Source organism: Quercus lobata, chromosome 6 (genome assembly GCF_001633185.2).
Source record: "Quercus lobata isolate SW786 chromosome 6, ValleyOak3.0 Primary Assembly, whole genome shotgun sequence".
Lineage (NCBI taxonomy): Eukaryota > Viridiplantae > Streptophyta > Magnoliopsida > Fagales > Fagaceae > Quercus > Quercus lobata.
The window spans coordinates 49,794,823-49,817,015 of NC_044909.1; the positions used below are offsets into that span (position 1 = coordinate 49,794,823).

Below are 22,193 nucleotides of genomic sequence, written 5' to 3' on the forward strand. Positions count from 1 at the left end.
TCAAAATGTGTAAAAACGGTCAAAATGTGTATTTTACACATTTATACACAATTATGCAAGAGCTGATGTGAATGCTCTAAGTGAGGCCAGAGGTGGCGGCAACAAGTGTGCGAAATGATCCAGCGGGCCTCCAAGCATCCAGATGTGTTAAGGGATTTTATTTTATTATTTTACTATTTTTTCCCTTTTCTTCTTCTAAGTGGAAGGATTTTTTTTTTTTTTTTTTTTGAGAAGAAAGGAATATTTCCTTTTAAAGATTAGGAACAAAGAATTCTTTTGATCCCGTATTTCCCTTAAAAAGGAGCAAAAGCATTACATGATTATTTCTTGAACTACAAGATTACTGGTGATTTATCTCAGGTTTAATTAAAATATTTAAATTAATGAGTATATTTTAAATAGATATGACATGGTTTGAACTTTATGGATGATCTTTATTATAAACTAAAGATACAAAGTGATTTATTTTTGAAGTAAACAAGACTTGAATCCGATTTCATTATTCAACGAGTTGAGTTAAGTGGTACCTAATTAGTCAATTAGGTTTATCTTTAATTGTATTATACATATTTACATTCACTTTTTTCAAATTAATTATCTTTTAAAGTTTTTTTTATTAGGGGTAGGATGAAAAATTAGCCATGTGATTCAAGCTTCAATTCTCTCTCTAAAATTCCCATCTTCTATAGATTTTTTTTTTTTTTTTTGGAGAAGACCCCATCTTCTATAGATTTATTGAATTTGATCGATATCGGATTTCTAAATCATCTATTTAAGTTTTAGTTTTTGTAAAAAAAAATATTAAAAAAAAAAGTTTGACTCCTAGTGGACTCAGCTTAAAGATATGTTCTAATTTAAAATTTTTTGGAGCATTTGATTTAATGTATATAAAAAATGCTAAAGTGATTCTATAACAACTCTTTCTATATCAACTTCTTTAGAGCATTCCGCCACCAAAAAAAAAAACAAAAAACACTTCTATAGAATAGAGCAATGCTCCTAATTGACATGGAAATTTGATATACTTGTTCACGTTTGCTAGTATAATTCTAAAGTTAGACTTAAAATCATTCACGATTGATTATTTCATTATTTAATTAGTCAAATTTATATAGTCTGGACATATTTCAATACTTATTACATATCAATTATTTGTGCCTTGGTGCTATATGAAAGGTGTAGCTCTAGGATCAGTTCTAATGTGGGTTTAATTGTTACTGCCACTTACCCATAGTAGTTACTTTTCATGATATTCATATCTTTAAATGAAAACAACAGTTTAATCTCAAATCATAAGTTACTAGCTTTTAAAAAATAAATAAATTTAAGCATCGTTTTTTTTTTTTTTTTTTTTTTTTATGAGGGGGTGGGGGGTTGGGGTGGGGAGATGAATTTAAGCATCACTTCAATACAAACTTGTGATAATCCCTCACCTTATACTTTAAGACAGTTTCACTAAACCATAGTCTTTAGAAAATCAATTTTATTTCTCATAAAAGTCTTTTTAAGGATATTAGAATGGTATTGGATGATTTTAACTTTTGAATGAGTAATTAGTCAAAGTTTTTTTCAAGAATATAATCAGTCGTAGTTAGATGTGCGAAATCCCTCCATCTCACACACCCGATAACTATTGGGAGGACTCTAGAGGTGATGCCTCAGATTAATGTGTTTACCTACTTACATGGATACCCCAATCTGCCATCTTCATCACATTATGATGTTTGCATATAAAATGAGCTTTAGCCTAAACTATTGTTCATAAATTTTTTGGTACGGTTACTTTTTAAATCTATATTAATGTGGGGAAACTGGCATTAAACTTTGGTGTGAGTTACTTGTTGAAGCAATTTCAAACTTTCATTACGATCTTAGACACCAAAATTTACCCCAAATTTGCAGTTCAACATCTTCATAAAACTTATTGACTTTCCATGCAATTTATTTCAACTGCATCAAGATTGTGATAGAGTTGTAGATTATTAAATCACTCCCAAGCACCCTCCCCTTATAAGGAGAAGGTATCTCATACATCCAATATATGTATCATTCCTCTCACAATGTGTAAGTCCTACATATATCTAATACATAAGATAATTACTATCTCAGAGGAGAGTCCAAGTTTGAATATGCAGGGTGCTTATCCCCTACTTACTGTAGAAAAAAAAAGGACAAAATATTAAATTAGTAGGTACTAGGTAACAATGAGATTTGAGTATACAAAAAGAATCCAAAAAATAAGGCAATTTAACAAGCGATCATGCTGGTAGAAACCTACTCATTAAATCTTCCAAACAAATTATGAGCTTGCGCAACTAAAAATGGCAAGATATCCAAAAATCGATTTGGTGATCACTTAAAAAGCAGATATCAACCTTGGGCTGAGCATGTAAATGAATCTTTTCTATCGTTTGAGTTGGTTCAGAGTAAGAGGTTTTAGGTACTCCAAATTCTACTTGGCAGGTTCACTATTCTTCTGTGGAGTGTGTTTGAATGTTAGGTGTTAGCTGATGGGAAAGCAGAGATAACTTGTCATCTGTATCATTCAAACCAAGGCTCTCGTCACCTTCATAATCAATGTCAATTTCACTTGAAGAAGAATTATCAGCATCCAGCTGGTGCAGTTCTGATTCTATCAGTGCATTCATTCTTGCTCGTTCACGGTCTCTTGGATATGTGCAATAGAGGAATGAGTAGATGAAGCAACAAATTGCGGAAGGAATGCCAATTACTACATAGAGTGCTTTGGCAAGTGATGCAGCATTTTCTCTATCTGTTTCAATCCCTACAGAATTTGAGGATCCTTTCAGATTTGGTTTATAACCATAAACTTGCTGAGCCAAGATCCCAACTACGGTGGGAGAAAATGATGCTAGCATGGACTCAAATGATTCATCCAAAGCGTAGATGCTTGTACGAGACTTCTCAGGAACTATCTCTGCAAATATTGGACTGTACACCATTTAAATATCAAAGAAAGAGTTGAGGTATGTTAATTGCAACATCATTAGTTAAAGTTGAAATAGCATAGTTGAGCATGCCTCGCTTCAAAACATGTGCAGTTGCAACTTTAATATGACGTTCTGATAATAACTTATCAACGTTTCTCAGACATGGAAAGAAGTGCATTGAAGAGTGTTTTCACTTGACTGATCATGTATTCGGGGGGGGGGGGGGGGGGTGGGGGGAGAAAGGACTGATCATGTGTATATAGTTGCTGCTTATGCAATCTTTATCTTGAAGAGGAACGCCAGGTCAAGGGAAATTGTGAAAACAAAGCTAAAAAAGCAGAACAGCCATGTTGAATTGTTGATAATTGAATTTGGCTGCTCTCTTAAAGCTATTTATATCTCCATGACTAACATTAATACCATGTACACCAACATATGCCTAATCACTTTCTGCACACTATTGATCTTAAACCTCAACAAGATCTGATTATTATTACTAAGTTCATTATCTACACGTGGTCCTTCTGTAGCAGTCAGGAGGTGGGGATCTAGATACTAGATGCGGTCATAACATCAAATATTTTAGCATGAAGTAACCTAGCTCAAGAACTAAATCTGTGCACTTTTGCATCACCATAACATGAAAAATTTTACTATTACAGATGGACAATCACCCCGGTGTAATCAACACAATTACAATCAATTCCAAAATACTAAACAATTAGAAGGGGAGAATCAGAGAATGCGTAGAGCACATAATTGATTAAGTATACGTACTTGTTAGTTGCTGGAGCTGCCCAGGATGTGAAAAATCCAATAGTGAACAAGACCAATCCATACATGAATGCTGAAGATGGATCATCAGGCAATAGTACCAGCAAAATTCCGGTTAAAGGAATGGCCGAAGCCGTGCATATCTGTGACAGAATTGTTCTTCCAGTATTGGGCAAACGTTTTGCAAGGATATCCCCCATCCATCCACCAAACAGACCCCCAAGTGAAACACCAATTACTCGTATGGTAAAAAGGAATGCTGTTTTTTCATGTGAGAAACCAACAAGTTCCAACCACATAGGAGCAAATGACCAAGCTGCCCCAGCAAATGATCCAGAAACACCCTGAGCCACAATTACCTGGAAAGATGGGATTCTAATCACTGACTTTGCTTCCTTAATTAGGTCCTTCACATCCGACCAAAAAGGCTTTTGATTTTGAACTCCATTTCTAGCTGTACTATTGCTCTTAGAAAAATGTGGATCATTTGCAAATAGGCCAACTAATATACCAACTATGACACTTATGACTGCAATAAGATGGAAAGCTATTCTCCAACCAGGTACACCCAGAATAGAAGTTGGGGCAAAAAGTACAGCACACAGCCCACCAATGATGGATCCAAGGTTTCCTGTTAGTTGTAACCATCCAAAAGCCAAACCACGGTTGCTATCATCAGTTGAATCAGCAACTAGGGACTGGATAGCAGGTATAACTATGGCAAGTCCAATTCCATTTAAACCTCGTGACACTGCCACCTGATTAACCAAATGATCCAAATTAAATGTTAAAGACTCTTGCACCAGAGATAATGCTATAGCTTCTTCTCTTCTTCTTTTTTTTTTTTTTTTTTTTAGAGAATGTTTTTACTATTAAGTCAATATTTTTTTTTTGCAGGATTGGATTGCAATGTCTTAGGTATTCAAGGACTTTATCAATTGAGTTAACTAGGAGTCTAAAGTGATTAGCAAAAAAAAAAAAAAAAAAAACTAGAAGTCTAAAGCCACAGCTCAGTTGCAATACATAAGGAATGAAAATCCTCCCTACTTTTCATTATATGCTTCATCAACTGCAATATCTCAGGTCTTTTTTTTTTTTTTTCTTTTTTTTCATTTTAGAAAAAAGACTTAGAAAAACATAGTACTTTCCATAAAAAGAAACCTTGGTCAAACAAAAACCTTCTATAAGTGGCAAAGAAGTGGGCAAGTAAAAAAGAAAACCAACATATACTAGATTGAATTCAAAAAGAAAAGGTTACAAATCTAAACAAAATCAAGAAAAGAAGTGTGTTATACCTGGAAGAAGGTGGAGGAGATGGCAACACAGAAGGTGGCGGCGGCCCAGAGGAAAGCGCCGAGGGCAATGACATGGGCACGGTTGTGACGAAGAGCTAAGTAAGCAGCAAGTGGGTAACAAGAAGATTGCACTATCGATCGGAAGAGAGTGAGTGAGCCCAACCCAGTTGGGTCAGTGTGTAGAGCTTCCCCTACCTCCTTGTACACGCCTGGCAACAAAGCCTCATCAGCACTTTCCATAATACCAGCCAGATTCACCAGTACCAATGTCACAGTCTCTGCTTTCACTTTCATTTTCATTTACATTCTTCTTTTTTAGTCAAACTACCATCTTTTTCTCTCTCAGGTGCTTCATATAAAAGAGAGAGAGAGAGAGAGGAGACAACTGAGCTGGGGTTCTGTCTAGCTGTAGAAATATTAATTTTCTATTGGTAACTTGTTAATCAAGATGACTTTTTTTTAGTAATGGGGAAGATTAAGAACACAATGACAATAATAAAAATTAAAGCAAAATGGGATTGACATCTAAGTAATTATGATTAACAACTAATAAATTTATTTGAACTAAATTGAAGATTGCAAATGTTGAAGATCATTAAAAATATCATTATCAGTGAGTTATTACATGAACTCATTGGGATGTATACTAAGATACTGTTTAGTTACATTATAAACAAAATTAAATTAAATTAACTAGTCTTTAACATACATATTCCAGTATTGTCCCAAATGTTACGGGTAGCCAAAACATAGGACAATTATCATACAACACTTCCCTTAATTTTCTGTTGGTTAGCTCTCATGGTTGCTAAAAGATCAGAACACCTATTTGCCTCAAGATAGACATGCTCTATTGTTACTTGTCACTTTTTTCCTATAGGTTCCACCGTTCCAGCGATAAAACAAGACTTACCATTACTGTAGGTTTTCTCTTTTGAGTTTGTTAAGAAATGGGCCGTTAATCAAGAAACTGTTTTTATTAGTAATTTTCTGTAACTACAATCTCAAGTTAGGTTAAAACCATATCTAATAGCCTATAATTCCATTTTTACACTATTTGACCATCCTAGATGCAAAAAGAAGTCTGTAATTCGTTTAGTGTTGATTTATGAGTATTCGACTATATAAATCGACACGAACATGACACTTTTTTTAATTGTGTAAGGATTCCTTGACCCTAATACGACCTACTTATTAAACAGGTTGACACAACATGACTTAAGACCCATCTGGATCCAGAGTCCTAATTTGATTCTTCTTTGTTTCTTTTGTGATTTTTGACATTTTTTCTAATTTTAGTCATTTTTAGAGTTAGGAATCATCATGGTTCATTTATTAATTTTAAATATTAATTAATTAACTCAAATTTCAAGATAATTAATCAATTCTTTAAAACAAGTAATAACCTAATGGTGCATCAAAATGCAATCTTGCATTAAAATTGAACCAATTAAATTATGACACATCATTAATTAAAATTGATTCTTTAAAAACTAATCATAATTAATTTATCATAATCATGGGGAATCAAACTCAATTGCAAGAATGCATATTGAATATTGAAATTTTAATTTGACTATAACTTTTGATAAGGTGATTCAATTTATGCACACAACATGTTGTCTTGATTGTTAGAACTTCTAGATTTTTTTTTCAATGGATATTAAACAATCTAACATTAGAAATTATGAATTTTCCCTTACGTCGTGAAATGATGATGCTACCCTTGAGGTAAGGTTAAACAAAGGGTGCAAAATGGAGTATCTATATAGCTCTACGTTCTTAGTCCGTCAATCTACTGAAAATTGTGCATAGGGTGCTTTATATAGTCATGCTCAATGTTGGTTTTAGGCGACAGTTGAAACTGAGGTTAAAATGGAAACAAGGTTTTTGGTTTTTGCGACCTCACTTGAGCAAGCCTCAAGTGAGGGTTAGACAAGCCTTTTGCTATTTAAGTGGTTTGCTTGAGCTCGCCTCTTCCATCTAGCTTGAGCAAGTCTTGATCTCGTTCAAGCGAGCTATAAATTTCAATACTTCAAGACTCTTCTAGTCAGATTTATAGATTTACACATCATGCTATATTACACCAACAATCTAGAATTGGATTAAAAGCAAATGCCATGGAATTGGACAACACTAAAAACCTAATGGTATGTTTATTTTAAGAAACTTCAGAAGCAAACACACAATACAAAATGTGTGCCCATTAAGTCTTTTTATTGTTTGAGTTCATCATCCTTCCATGTCTGTGAATGTTAGCTGATAGGGAAAGCAGAGTTGACTTGTCATTAATGTCAATTTCACTTGAAGGAGAATCATTCGCCTCAAGCTGTTGCATTTCTGACACTATCAATGAATTCACTCTTGCCCGTTCACGGTCTCGTGGGTATGTGCAATAGAGGAATGAGTAGATGAAGCAGCTAATTGCCGATGGAAAACCAATTGCTACATAGAGTGCCTTGGCGAGTGATGCAGCATTTTCTCTATTTGTTTCATCAATCCCTAAAGAGTTAGAAGATCCTTCCCGATTTGCTTTATAACCATATACATTCTGAGCCAAAATCCCAACTATTGCAGGAGCTACTGATGCTAGCATAGTCTCAAAAGATCGATCCAAAGCATAGATGCTTGTACGAGACTTCTCAGGGACTATTTCTGCAAAGATTGGACTGTGCACCATTTACATGTTAATGAAATAGTAATGAGGTAAGTTAATAGTAACTTTCTAAATATTTTTAGAATAAATAGTAATTTCATTAGTTGAAGCCAACATAGCATAGTTGGGCAGGCCTCACTTTAAAATATGACCTGCTTCAAATTTAATATAACTTAAATTTAATCGCCATGATTCTGATAAAAAATTTCATTATTAATACAAATTCAATGAAGAATATGCTGTGATGGATCATGCGTATATGGTTTCTATTTATGCAAGTGATCTGTCCCATGAAGAAGGATGCAATGCCAAGGAAAATTGTGAAAGCTAAGGTAAAGAAAAACAATCATGTTGAAAATTGGAACCAGATACTCTCTTAAAGCTATTTATACCTCCATCACTTACATCTGTACTAATCTTGATTCTCTAAGCAAGATCTGATTTTTACTATAAAAGGTCATTATGCAGTATGGTTGCGTTGAAGCATAGTCAGGGGGTGGGGCCCTAGATATGGTCCTAACCTTCAATATTTTAGCTCAAAGTAACCCAGCTAAGGATTTATACTTGTGCACTTAAAACCTGGGGCAGTTACTAGTGCAGATGGACAATGGCTTGTCTAATAAACACTATCACTAACAATTCCAAAACACTAGTAAGAGAGAATGTGCAGAGTTCACAATGAACAATTTATACTTGTTAGTTGCTGGAGCTTCCCAGGATGCACAAAATCCTATAATGAACAATACCAGTCCATGCATGAATGCCGTAGATGGATCATAAGGCAATACAAGCAGGAAAAGTGCTATTAAAGGAATGACCGAACCTGAGCTTATCTGTGACAAAATTATTCTTCCAGTATTAGGTAAACGCTTTGCAACAATATCCCCCATCCTTCCACCAAACAGACCCCCAAGTGAAACACCAATTACTAGTATAGTCCAAAGGAACGCTGTTTCTTCGTGGGAGAAACCTACAAGTTCCAACCACATAGGAGCAAACGACCAAGCTGACCCAGAGAATGATCCAAAAACACCCTGAGCCACAATTACCTGGAAAGATGGGATTCTAATAACTGACTTTGCTTCATGAATTAGGTCCTTCACATCTGACCAAAAAGGCTTTTGAATTTGATTTCTAGTTAAACTATTGCTCTCATAGAAACGTGGATCTTTTGCAAAAAGGCGGACTAATATACCAACTATGACACTTATGATAGCAACCAGATGAAAAGCAATTCTCCAACCAGGTATACCCATGATAGAAGTTGCAGCAAAAAGTACAGCACACAGCCCACCAATTATGGATCCAAGGTTTGCTGTCAGTTGCAGCCATCCAAAAGCCAAACCACGGTTGCTATCATCAGTTGAATCAGCAACAAGGGATTGAATAGCAGGTATAACTACAGCAAGTCCAATTCCATTTAAACCTCGAGAGACCGCCACCTAAATTAACCAAATGATACCAAAATGTGAGACCATGCTAATTAGAAGAAATATGTCTTTGTCAGTATTGCCTAGCTATTTGAGGGCAGCAAGCATCAAAGACTTGCTTACAATGAATTTTTTAGGTGAGTGTAAGATTCTAGAGAGTTAGTGAAATACAATAAGAGTGGTGCTAGGCTAGCTCAAGAACTTTTATATGGATTCTTAACAAAAAAAGAATGTTTAGAAGGGGGAGTGGTATCATTCTTATTATTGTCCCATTACAAATGCTAAAGAAAAAAGTTTAATCCAAAATGTTTCCTACATGTATTTCCACTCATTTTCACACCTTTTTGATTTAACCAAAACCCAACTTAACATGCTGAATGGGTCTGGACTTGCACATATGAGATCAATATATAAAAGAAGAGAATTGAAAAATGAAAATTATATATACAAATTTTAAACATAAGCACTGAAGAAAGAATAAGGAAGTTGTATAGGAATAGAGGTACCTGAAAGAAGGTGGAAGAGATGGCAACACAGAAAGTGGCAGCAGCCCAGAGAAAAGCGCCAAGAGCAATGACATGGGCACGGTTGTGGCGAAGAGCTAAGTAAGCAGCTATTGGGTAACATAAAGACTGCACTAAGGATCGGAACAGAGTGAGTGAGCCCAACCCAGTTGGATCGATGTGTAGAGCTTCACCAACCTCCTTGTACACGCCTGGCAACAACGCCTCATCAGCTCTCTCCATAATGCCAGCCAGATTGACCAGCACCAACGTCAAAGCCTCTGATTTCATTTTCATATCACTGTTTCAATCACTGCACTCTGTTTTCCTCTGCTTCATATAGTGTGTACTAGTACTACTGGAGTTGGGAATGGCGTTGACTTTCAGTGGGTCATTCCAGATACCCTGATGGTCTCCCAGTTTGCATCTAATGTCTACATTTTGGCAAAATGGCTAAATATAAAGTATAGAGTACTACATCCATTTTTCCAAAGAATCTAGAAAAATGCTCATGTTTTTTAAAACTCAATTTTAACAAATGTCGAGTTCTATTCATATTTTGAGTCTAAATTTTTTTAAAAATTTTAAGTAAAACTCAGTATTATTAATGTTAAGTTTTTGAAAATATACATAAAACTCGATTTTGAGGATATCGAATTTTACACAGAACTCAAATTTATTAAAATCAAATTCCAAAACATGGCCATTTTGCTAAATACTTTGGAAAGAGGGGTGTTTTGTTACATACTTTAAAAATAAAGTGCATTTAGTCATTTCCTCCCTAATTTTGCCCTATAAATTATGTGAGTCACAATTCAAAACAAGAGTGTTGTGAAAATGTTCATGCTTTGTCTTTAGAATTGTAGTGGGTCCTAGTATAATTATTTTTTAGATAAAAACTGTTACACACATTTACAAGTGATGAAAAATGTGAGCTAAGAGTCACGATTTTTACTTTGAAATTATGATTTCAATGCACAGTCTTAGTTGTTTTTTGATACGTTGGTAATAAACATTAATTTTTATTTTAATTTTATTTTGATGTGATTTGACACTTACTTTTTGTAAAATGTTGAGTTTTTGTAGCATCTTTAGAAGAACTCCAGTTGGTGTCGGTGCTATGTCAGCCAATCATCAGGACTCAATCCCTTTTGCTGTTTTATCTTTCTGTTCCTTCTTGGGATTGCCTAATGAAACTTAAAACATTTCCTCTCTAACAGAACACAACGTCCATCTTACAAACAAGACTACCTCAATATATTCAAAAACATTCTCAGGTAATTATTTGTGCACATGTTGTCAAGACTCCTACTGTGTCTCTTAGCATTCTTGAATAACTATTCTTCAATCATTTGAAGACCATGAAACTGCTTGCATTTTATTGTAAAATATAAATCTTTACTATAGTTTCTTTAGCCAGAAGTGTACTTAGATTTTGGTTCTTACAAACTTGGCTTCAGTTTTGAGCTAAAGAATTATTGATTAAGCAAGTACATATAATATACACTTTCTTGGTTTTAGAACAGGCTCAAATGGATAGAGCAAAGTTGGATAATAGAAGGAGAACTTGGTCAGTTAAAAAAGCCGTATATTTGTATGGAGATAGGCTCATGAAGGTAGTCCTTCACTCAAGAAACCCCGGATGGATTTCTCAGTTATTTTTCAAAAACCGTCAAAACCTCATCATACCATTTACATTTAATTCTATACAATAACATCCATTTGCATTTTCTAATGAAACTTTTTCTTCTGAATTCTTAAATAAGTCATCTTCAAGAGCAAAAATGTTGAGAGTTATCAGTATGAAGAAGTCATGAGAGAGTTGGAATTAGTGAAACATGAATTGAGTAAGCTTAAGCTTCACAAGGCTTATGTTTGGGAAGAGAAATCGAGGATGGAGAAGGAAGTTAAAGCCTCAAGTTCAAAAATGTTGTCTTATTTGAACTCTGTTAAAGCCCTTAGGAAATAGATTGAGGGTGCCAATGAAGAAGAAGTGCTTGTTGAGTTGGCACGGATTGAGGCTTCAAAAGAGTTTGGAAAGATAAAGCTCAAAGAGTGAAGGAAACCACTAAATTCTCAGCTTCAAGGGAGAAAACCAAGCAGAAGATGAAGGATATTTGAAGAGACTCACCGATCAAAGAGCTTGAAGCGAAATTGACTGCCACTATGTCTGATGTTCATGTGTTGCAATTTGCAAAATGAGCTAAAGCTTAGTGAAAGAAATGGAAGCAAAGGTTCAAAGAAATGATAGCTTGAGCCGTAGTAGTTTTGAAAAGGTAAAGAATTGGGAACTTCATTACTTCACCTTCATTGCAGTCAATTACAGCAGAACTGGAAGCAGCAAAAAAAGAGTTGTCTGTGGTCAGAGAAAAAGGTTTTCAGTTCATGTCCTCTATGGACATTATAAGAAATAAACTAAAGCGTGTCACAAAAGAGACAGTTTGGTTGAAGAAAATAGAAGTGAATCCTGATTTAACCGTTCAAAATCACAATTCAAAGCTGCTCAGAGTCAAGTCCAAGTTGGAAGCTGTATCTGCAGCTAAGGAAAAGGCAAAATCAATTTAGTCAATCTATTCCTAACTCTTGATCAGCTTAAGACAGAAGAGAGGCTGAAAAGAAAGAAAAGTAGTTTTCGTGCATGTGTGTGTGTGTGTGGCTACAGAAAAAAAAGGAGCTTAATACAGCAAAAACTGCAACCATTAAGGCAAACATAGAAAAGACTGAGTTTGAGATAAAATTAACCGAGGAAAGATTAGAGGCAGCCATGCAAGAACTTGAGGTAATTAAATCATCAGAAGCTTTAGCTCTTTAGTATCTGAGAACTCTTATTGACAGCATAGTTCCAAGATTAGCATTTCAAAGTTTGAATGAGTATCTAACTGGGCGTGCAGTTCGGGCTGAAGGAACTGCTGATAAAAAGGTTGCTACTGCACATGTATGGATTGAAGCTCTAAAGGCCAGTGAGAAAGAAATATTGATGAAGACAGAATTAGCTCAGAGAGAGATCAGAGAGGTAAGGGTGGAGGAAGAATGTGAGGCCTACAAAACAAAGAGATCACTTTCAGCAAAAGTGTACAGTTGAGGGAGAATTACAAAACTGGAGACAGAAATGCAAGAAGAATGCAGAAGCTGAAAACTTGCAACTAGAATTACATAGAAAATCTATGAAAGGTAATGGCAATTTTACTCCATCCAGGCGAGCCAAGTTTCAGAATTCTGCCTCACCAGGCTCACGACATCTTAATTCTTTCACTATATAGAAGAAAAATAAGGTAATGCCTAATCTAGCTAAGCTCTTTAGTGGAAAAAGAAATGACAATGATCTGAAAGCTGCCTGAAGTTTGGTGGAGCTATCTGCACCTGTTTTCACAAAATCACTAGGCAAGTGAGTCCAATGAATCAAAAAAATAATAATAAATAAATATATAAAAAGAAAACTGTGACATACTTCAAGAAATTGGAGTTGGTAGTTGAAGTGATGACTTCATAGGGAAGTGCCTTTCTTTAACATTTCATACTTTCACTTTGCTTACTTCAAAGAAATGACATTCTTGCTTGAGTGTGAGGGATCCATGTGTAATAACCATGGGCTAGTTTTTCTAGCTATAATTTATGTCAATGTGGTTGATCATTTTGAGGCAAGAAGAAAACTCTTGTGGCTACTCATATTGATAAAAATTCCCTGCCAATTGTGGTTTCTTGAATGCTCTGGCTTGTTTATGTTAGTACATGCAGCTTCAGTTTTTGTGTAGACATTGGACATGTAGCAGTGCAGTTTTGCTCCAACATGGTCTTGTCGACTCTATCAAAAGTCAAACATCCCTACTGGACCTTATTTTGGGTTGAAATATTATCCAAGTTGATGAGGATAAAATTAAATAGACAAGAGTGACAGTACACGCCTTGACAAGGGTGACGAGATGTGTTTGCCGTCAGCATTTCTTCAAGGCTGACGGGGACCTGAAGTAAAGAAACGTAGCACATGTTGAGTACCATAAAGCTGGACATCCTGAAGCTGACGGGTCTTAGTCTGACGGAATAACATAAACTAACGACGTCAGTCTATGGAATGTTTGATCTCCACGTTTGCATATGTAAGTAAATAACTTGCTCCCCACGTTTCATGAAACCTAAGGACTCCTATATGGAAAGAATCCCGTAAAATACGCCCAAGAAGACTCCTATAAGGAAAAGACTTCTACTCCAAGGAAAAGAGGGGCAGCCCTCGCTACTATAAAAACCCAAGCACCCTCACAAACCAAGGTACGCATAATTTTACCCTCTCTAGCACTCTAGAGCAGTGAGAATAGTTCTGATTTAATCTTCGGAGGGTGTTTGGCCGGTACCACACCGGTACTCTCTGCTAGGTTCTTCCTTTTTGTTGTGCAGGTGCCATTTGCGACGTACGAGGAACGTGTGACTCACTGGTGGTATTATTTTCGGCATCATCACAAGTGCTTCATAGGTAAGAGATTAGTCAAGAAAAAAAGAGGAGAAAATGGAAGTGAAAGAACCTTGTTACTCACCAACAGGCTTTCCTTGCTGAGGAGAGCAATTTGATTTCTAAATCTTCTTATTGACAACTTAAAGATGCAGAGAAGAATATAGAAGTGTGATGAGGATGGCTTGATTTGCCACTGAAGTTCATGCAGAATAGCCAGTGATCATGAAAAAAATTTACAAATAGTTTATTCCGTGGTGAAAACTTTTCAGCAAAATATTTTGGCGTTAACTAAGTTCCGTGGTGAATAAGATCCTACAATATATCCAGATTGCTGATAAAAACTCAGAGTTAATGACTTTGAAACACTGAAACTATTGTGAGTTTTTGAATAGTGTACTAACAATGAAAATTTCAAAATTGTAAAGAAAACTGCTGATATCTTCCTATGTTGATTTCATAATCAATAAAACATGCTAGAACAAGATAAAACTTAGAGATGTGTGTCAGCATGTGCACAAGTATCTCAAGTGCATCTAGATTTCAATAAGATGAACAACATTAATTTTACAACAAGGCTATAAGAAGAGTTAACAAATGCACCAAAGTAATTTATAACCTACTCGTGTCCAAAACCATATTACAAGTTATTAACCAAAAGATAGTATGGATAAACATTGTTTTGGATATGAACTTAAAAGGAACATAAAAAGCATTTAACAATTGTGGATAAAGTGTGCCTATGAAGCTTTTTCATTGTGTAAGTTCATTTTTCATAGATTGGAGAACACTGGCTAATGTTAAAGAAGAGATGACTTCACATTATTATCATCCAACCCTTCATAATCAATGTCGATTTAGTCTGAAAGAGAATTATCTGCCTCTATATTTTGCATTTCAGATTCTATTAATGCATACATTCTTGCATGTTCACGGTCTCTTGGGTATGTGCAGTAGAGGAAAGAGTAGATGAAGCAACAAATTGCAGCTGGAATGCCAATTGCTGTGTAGAGTGCCTTGGCAAGTGATGCAGCATTCTGTCTATCTGTTTCAATCTCTGCAGAGGTTGATGACCCTTTCGGAATTGGTTTATAACCATAAACGTTCTGAGCCAAAATCCCAACTACAGTGGGAGCAAATGACGATAGTATGGTCTCAAATGATCGATCCAAAGCATAGATGCTCGTACGGGACTTCTCAGGGACTATTTCTGCAAATATTGGACTGTCCACACATTTTACGTTCAAAGAAAACTAGAAAAATAGAGAATATGAGATATAATTCAATTTGTTCAAGTTAAATTTGCCTGAGTTTGGCCTGCATTACTTCATATTTAATATGACCAAATGCTTTCAGATATAAAAGTAGTACTCATTTATGCTGGAGACCAATAAGATTTACTATTGGAAATATTACACAAAGTAATAAAGGAAGAAAAATTTTAACACAAAAGATGAATAGAAAATAAATAACTTTGAGGCACAAAATTGTTATCCTTAAACAAGATTTTCCCTTACACTGGAGTTGTTATAGGGTTATCACAAACTTGTTTCCAGGATACAACCAAGTTGTTGGGTTCTACAAATAGCAATTCTAGAGAACACCCGTAGGATTTCTTGTATTTCTTAGAAACTAAGTTTGTGGGAGAGAAAAGAAGTAGTAGTTATCAAGTGAACATAAACCACTATTTATACCCATAAGGTTATATTTCATTAAAAGGGACGTATGGAAAGTTAAAACATTTCATAAAACCGTTCACAAGACTTGAAACATTTTCAAACGTTCAAAACAATTACCAAAAAAATTCTATAGAAAATTCAGTTTTATGAGTCTCGACCGATCAAGAGTAATCAAGAATCGATTGAAGGCTCTTTTCGATCAATCGAATAGGAATCGAATAGCGATTGAGTAAGGTAGAAGCTCCAGGATCATTTTCCCCATTACTTCGATCGATCTAGCAAAAGTTTAACTAATCAAACATACTGAATTTCGAATTTTCACTTAGAAAATTTCAAAACTCGAATTTATACTTTATCAACTTTATGAAACAATATTCTTCAAACTTAAACATTATTATTATAACCTATCCATGTATATACCTATATATACAACATTTACATCTATTTTAAATGCTTTCTCTTAAGTTATAATATTTCATCAAAAAGCACGTATGGAAAGTTAAAACGTTTCATAAAACTGTTCACAAGGCTTGAAACCTTTTCAAGCGTTCAAAACAGTTACCAAAAAATTCTGCAGAAAATTCAGTTTTTACGAATCTCAACCGATCGAGAGGAATCGAGAATTGATCGAACGCTCTTTTTGATCGATCGAATAGGAATCAAATAGCAATCCAGTAAGGTAGAAGCTCCAAGATCATTTTCCCCATTATTTCGGTCAATCTAGCAAAAGCTTCGACCGATCAAACATATTGAATTTCGAATTTTCACTTAGAAAATTCCAGAACTAGAATTTTTTACTTTATCAACTTTATGAAACAATATTCTCCAAACTCAAACATCTTTATTACAATCTAACCATGTATATACCTATATCTACAACATTTACGTCTATTTTAAATGCCTTCTCTGAAGTTATAATATAATTCAAGATGATTCTGATCACAACTAGTCAAAAATACTTGGCTAGCCAAAGAAGATAGTGAAGAATATGCTTAGAGCTGACGCATGATTAAGCTCCCAAAATATTGTTTGCAAATTTGGTTTTAACACAAGGGACTATCAGATCCCCCAAAAAAGGTGGGGGTAACCAAACTACCTATCCAAAAATTATATTCCTCAAAAGTTTTTCAAGGCTAAAACACTGTTGCTCTAAAATCTGGCTTCAGTATTGTCCAATTATGGATGGAAAACCTGACTTAATTGGTCATACAACAACCAAATGCATCAACAGTTCCTACACAGAGCAACTTGGTCCACAGTTATGTTTGAGGCCATTTATCTTAATAAACACTAACACCAATAATATCGGGTATCAGGTGATTAAGATTCCCTAGGGTGGTGTTACTATACTGTGGATGCATCATGCATAACATAACCCATCCCTATCTCATGTGCACTTGTATGCTGTGAAAATTGAGCACAAAGGTTTTTGGTTCTCAAAATTAGGAAAGAAAAATATATTTGATCCAGTATACATACTTGTTAGTTGCTGCAGCATCCCAGGATGCAAAAAATCCCAGAATGAACAAGGCCAGTCCATGCATAAATGCAGTGGATGGATCATCGGGCAATACTAGCAGCAAAAATGCAGCTGTAGGAACAAGCGAAGCTGAGCTTATTTGTGACAGAATAATTCTTCCTGAATTGGGTAAGCATTTTGCAAGGTTATCCCCCATCCATCCACCAAACACACATCCAAATGAACCACCAATAATTAGTATGGTCCAAAGGACTGCCGTTTTTTCATGGGAGAAACCTATAAGCTCCAACCACATAGGGGCAAATGAAAAGGCTGATCCAGGGATTGAACCAGAGACACCTTGTGCGACAATTATCTGGAAAGATGGGATTCTTATTACCGATTTTGCTTCCTGAATCAGCTCTTTAACATTTGACCAAAAAGGTTTATGAATAACTTGATTTCTAGCACCACAATCACTCTTAGAAAAGCGTGGATCATTCGCAAAGAGGTGGACCAATATCCCAACTATGACACTTATAAATGCTACCATATGGAAAGCAATTCTCCAGCCAGCCACGCCCATTACTGATTTTGAGGCTATAAGTACTGAACAGAACCCACCAAAGATGGAGCCAAGGTTTCCTGTTAGTTCTAACAATCCAAAAGCCAAACCACGATTGCTAGCTTCAGTTGAGTCAGCAACAAGAGACTGAATGGCAGGTATGACAATGGCAAGTCCAATTCCATTTAAACCTCTTGAGACTGCAACCTAATTAGCCAAATAATCCTACCATATGTTACATTATGCAGCTGAATTAGAAAGGCCTAATTTTCCTACCAAAGCAATAAATGCCATAAAAAAAATTCTTGCCCACAAGTCTATCCGACATACATAATCTTAAGTTGTTTAAGATTCAACTTGTCGAAGCTTCAACCATCAAAGCATGCAACTCCTCCATTAAAACTTCAACATTCCAAGTTTCTTATGTTTTTCCTTAACTCAATTAAACTTGACTTGGATACACCCAAATGCACTAAATTTTGTTAAAATGCCATAGTTTTCAATTTCCTCATCAGGTTTCAAATATCATAAATCTCATTTTTTCTTAAAATAGGTAATATTATTTGGTGCCCAAATTCCTTTCTTTTTTTTGGTTAACTAGTTATTTGTGTTGTTTACAATTGCCTTCGACTTTCTTTCTTTCTTTTTTCTTTCTTTTTTTTTTTTTTTCTTTTTTTGTGGAAAGTAGGTAGATAGTGGGGGTAGGAGAGGTCGGAGGTGAGATTCAAAACGCAGACACGTAACACCACAAAAGATACCGGTATGCTATCACGTTGAAGCACACACAATTGCCTATATGTTGATAAGCAACAATATGTACTAACACCAAGTTAAACATCAAGAACCCCTATTGCCAATTTCCAAGACCATCGAACTCAACATGCTAGATAGGTATAGATCAACACTCCCCCCAAAACACACACACACAACACACAAAATGCACCATATTATATACTATACAAGTCTAAAAATATCAACAAACAATCAGAAATCTGCCCATGCGATCAAATCTACAATGATAAACACAAGCAAGCGGAAACTGTGACATGTAGTAGATACCTGGAAAAAGGTGGAAGAGATGGCAACAAGGAAAGTAGCTGCGGCCCAGAGGAAAGCACCAAGAGCAATGACATGGGCACGGTTGTGATTGCTAGCTAAGTAAGCAGCAAGTGGGTAACACAAAGACTGCACTATGGATCGGAAAAAAGTGAGTGAGCCCAAACCAGTTGGGTCAGTGTGGAGAGCTGCTCCTACTTCCTTGTACACCCCAGGCAGCAACTTCTCATCAGCTCTCTCCATTATGCTCGCTAGATTTACCAAGAGTAATGTCACAGTCTCTGACTTCATCTTCTTGTTCGATCAAAGCAAGTACTGTCCTCTGGCTTTGCTATATTTTTGGAAGGAGTTTGTGATAGTTTGACTTTTGGTGGAGGCTCCGAGATTTAAATAGCAAGTTGGGAACGTGGATTCGTGGAATGGACAAATTTACAAATATTTTATTCAGAAAAAAAAAATAAAATAAATAAAAAGACAAATTTTTTGGCATTTTGTTTAATTGTCAAATTTTTATTGGTCTTATTTGGGCCAACTATAGGACGTCAATTTATTCTCAAGCTTTCTTCAATATGAAAGTTGAAATAATCATTATAGTTTTTTTTTTTTTTTTTTCTTTCCTTTTTTGATGATACATTACATGATTATTTGAATCTAGATAAAATTAGGAAAAATATCACTGGTATGAACGATATGAAACCAAGAGCGCTCTCTAGGGAAGAAGAGGCCGAGCTGGCTCGCAGCAACAAAAAGGTCAAGGATTGGCACCATGATGGCTTCAAGGATGGGCCCAGTGACCGGTCAGGTGAGACTTCTCCACCCTGGGGTTGCTCTGAACCTGCAAATGGCAGCAGAACATCTTTCAAAGACACACTTATAGGCACTATTCCGGGGGCTTTCGCCAAAGCTTTCGACTTTGCGGATGAGATGGACGAAGATGAAAACTCAGATGACGATGTGGCCGAAGTACCTAGGGTGCTAAGGAAAGGGATGGTGGCAGTCGAGCTTACCAAAGAAACCAAAAATCGCATCAGGAAACCTTGGTCAAAAACTATCATCGTGAAACTGGTGGGAAGGTCTGTAAGTTTCAACTACATGCAAAGCAAACTCTTGCTTCTTTGGAGACTGTCTGGGCGTATGGATTGTGTTGACCTCACCCATGGTTTTTTCCTGGTTCATTTTTATGTTAAGGACGACCTAGAGTCCGTGTTGGAAAAAGGGCCATGGTTCATCGGTGATTTCTTCCTTTCTCTAAGGCCATGGGAACCGTTTTTCAAACCATCAACAGCAAACGTGTCCTCCATTGCGGTTTGGGTCCGTCTTCATGAGCTACCTATTGAACTATATGAGGCTGAAGTCCTCAAATAGTTAGGTGAGTCTTTAGGCAAAGTTTTGAGGATCGATGCGCATACGGCCATGGAAGCCCATGGGAAATACGCCAGGCTTTGTATCCAGATTGATATTAACAAGCCTCTGACTAACACGATTCTTATTGGACGGTTTGAGCAACCGGTGACTTATGAGGGTATTCATAAACTTTGCTTCACCTGTGGTAGAGTAGGACACACGGTGGAGTCTTGCCCATACACAATCCGACGTGAAAATGTTCAGGTTCCTACGGCGGAAGATGGTCGAGATGGTGTAGCTAGCAATTCACGCGACAAGCATGAGGACCAACGGCCTCCCTCTGACAACTCCACGCCTTGTACTAGTGGAGAAGGGGAGAATGAGGGTCAATACGGCCCTTGGATGGTAGTGACCAGAAAAAGGTACGGTTTCAAGGGTACGAATAAGGAGCCAAATTCAGTGGGGTCAAGTAAATCTCCCTAGGGAGCGTCACCTTTTCCAGCTGGGGAGAAAGCCAAGCACCAGATAGAGTTAGAAAATAACAAATGGGCTAAACCTCATGTTCCAGCAAGACAAGGGCCCAGCCCCACAAGCCCTCAAGTTTTTAACCAAGGTTCCGTGGCCCCAGTTCAGTTCACAAGTGGTACTATTGGGCCAAACGCGTCTCCAAGAAAAATTTTAAAGTCCCCAAGCCCAACAATTAAGCCTAGCCCGCCAGCTAGACCCACTTCTGCTTTAGTGAAAGGAAAGAGAGCCCTAGTGCGTGTTAATTCATCTTCTCCACTTATGCAAAATAGTGCCGCCCCTCAGACAGTAGAGGTCTTCTCCAGCTCTTCCTTGTCTGCGCCAAATCCTTCTTCTAGCTCCTGCCTTGTTTCCAATATTTCTACCATCAGTGCTTTTGAGTTCACATCTCAAGAGAATGTCGATATGGGGTATAAGGATGGGAGTGGATGTGGTAGCGATACCGAGGTCCATCTCCACGGTGCCTTGTGCGTTTCTCGAGGAAGCTTGGAGAATAGTAGCGGCGCTAATGGAGGAAGCACGGTTGGTGGGGTTTTTGCCTTGGACGAACCCGAAGTGGGGGCAAATGGTCAAGCTATGGTGGCGGTACCAAGCAATCCTGCTAACAACGGAGGAGGAGCGACTGTCAACGGCGGTGTGGAGGAAGATCGGATGGATTCAGAGGATGGTGGCAGTCTCCCCACCTCTGTTTGATGTTTTGTCCCCCCCCCCCCCCATCTATCAGTTTTTTATGAATATTATTATCTGGAATAGTAGAGGTGCTCTGAAGCCTAATTTTCAGAAGTATGTTCGTGAGTTAGCTCAAAATCATGATCCAGCGATTTTTGTGATTATGGAAACAAAATTAGGTGGTGATCGGGCCAGAGAGATCACAGACCGTCTTCCGTTTGATGGGGCTATCCACACTGATACAATTGGGCTTGCTGGTGGGCTATGGTTATTATGGAATTCTGATAAAGTGGAGATTCAGAGTCTTGCAAATACGGAGCAGGAAATTCATGTTGAAGTTAAGGTACGTTCCTCAAACCTTTCTTGGATTTTTTCTGCTGTCTATGCTAGTCCTAGAAGTGAAGAAAGAATTGTTTTATGGGAAAACCTTGCCAAAGTAGCTGAGTTGCATAATTTACCTTGGGTGATGGCTGGAGATTTTAATGAACCTCTTATTGATGAGGACAAATTTGGTGGTAGAGGGGTGAGCATAAACCGGTCTCTCTTGTTTAAAGACTATTTAGATAGGTGTAGTATGATGGATTTAGGCTTTTCGGGGCCTAGGTACACCTGGACTAATAAGAGGGATTTAAATAATCTAATTTTGGAGAGAATTGATAGATTTTTCATGAACCTTGAGTGGTGTGTCCTGTATCCGGAAGCAAAGATCACGCACCTACCGAGATGTCACTCAGACCACTGCCCTGTTCTTTTGGAATCTAGTCCTGGCAGAGCTATTCCTCTTATCAGGCCTTTCAGGTTTCAGGAGTTTTGGCTTTCTGATACATCCTTTCCAAACATTGTTTC

General features: G+C 36.7%; 3 protein-coding genes and 1 pseudogene across 3 annotated transcripts; 1 reads left to right on the forward strand and 3 right to left on the reverse strand.

Moving 5' to 3' along the window:
* Positions 1-2,251: 2,251 nt before the first annotated feature.
* LOC115950431 lies at positions 2,252-5,314 on the reverse strand. The gene is made up of 3 exons (XM_031067628.1): positions 5,021-5,314; positions 3,729-4,483; positions 2,252-2,952 (listed from the first exon to the last, which is right to left on the reverse strand). The coding sequence occupies exons 1-3, from the start codon at positions 5,312-5,314 to the stop codon at positions 2,469-2,471; spliced, it is 1,533 nt and encodes a 510-aa protein (XP_030923488.1). The 3' UTR covers positions 2,252-2,468.
* A 1,871-nt stretch (positions 5,315-7,185) lies between these two features.
* LOC115993737 (uncharacterized MFS-type transporter YdeR-like) lies at positions 7,186-9,900 on the reverse strand. The gene is made up of 3 exons (XM_031117706.1): positions 9,613-9,900; positions 8,370-9,118; positions 7,186-7,689 (listed from the first exon to the last, which is right to left on the reverse strand). Exons 1-3 carry the CDS (start codon positions 9,898-9,900, stop codon positions 7,227-7,229), a joined length of 1,500 nt encoding a protein of 499 aa, XP_030973566.1. The 3' UTR covers positions 7,186-7,226.
* Positions 9,901-11,141: 1,241 nt separating this feature from the next.
* On the forward strand, positions 11,142-12,947 carry LOC115950432 (annotated as a pseudogene).
* Positions 12,948-14,672: 1,725 nt separating this feature from the next.
* Positions 14,673-19,143, reverse strand: LOC115993602. Its single transcript, XM_031117541.1, has 3 exons — positions 18,813-19,143; positions 17,209-17,960; positions 14,673-15,274 (listed from the first exon to the last, which is right to left on the reverse strand). The coding sequence occupies exons 1-3, from the start codon at positions 19,098-19,100 to the stop codon at positions 14,908-14,910; spliced, it is 1,407 nt and encodes a 468-aa protein (XP_030973401.1). The 5' UTR covers positions 19,101-19,143; the 3' UTR covers positions 14,673-14,907.
* Positions 19,144-22,193: the final 3,050 nt, after the last annotated feature.

What these genes read in the sequence shown, in the direction of transcription:
- LOC115950431 (XM_031067628.1), bottom strand. Translation starts at nt 5,314, where the DNA reads ATGAAAGTGAAAGCAGAGACTGTGACATTGGTACTGGTGAATCTGGCT. An exon ending in TCTCCTCCACCTTCTTCCAG is followed by an intron (nt 4,484 to 5,020) that starts GTATAACACACT and finishes TTGGTTAATCAG; the next exon opens with GTGGCAGTGTCACGAGGTTT. An exon ending in GCAGCTCCAGCAACTAACAA is followed by an intron (nt 2,953 to 3,728) that starts GTACGTATACTT and finishes AATGGTGTACAG; the next exon opens with TCCAATATTTGCAGAGATAG.
- LOC115993737 (XM_031117706.1), bottom strand. Translation starts at nt 9,900, where the DNA reads ATGAAATCAGAGGCTTTGACGTTGGTGCTGGTCAATCTGGCTGGCATT. An exon ending in TCTCTTCCACCTTCTTTCAG is followed by an intron (nt 9,119 to 9,612) that starts GTACCTCTATTC and finishes TGGTTAATTTAG; the next exon opens with GTGGCGGTCTCTCGAGGTTT. An exon ending in GAAGCTCCAGCAACTAACAA is followed by an intron (nt 7,690 to 8,369) that starts GTATAAATTGTT and finishes AATGGTGCACAG; the next exon opens with TCCAATCTTTGCAGAAATAG.
- LOC115993602 (XM_031117541.1), bottom strand. Translation starts at nt 19,100, where the DNA reads ATGAAGTCAGAGACTGTGACATTACTCTTGGTAAATCTAGCGAGCATA. An exon ending in TCTCTTCCACCTTTTTCCAG is followed by an intron (nt 17,961 to 18,812) that starts GTATCTACTACA and finishes TTGGCTAATTAG; the next exon opens with GTTGCAGTCTCAAGAGGTTT. An exon ending in GATGCTGCAGCAACTAACAA is followed by an intron (nt 15,275 to 17,208) that starts GTATGTATACTG and finishes ATGTGTGGACAG; the next exon opens with TCCAATATTTGCAGAAATAG.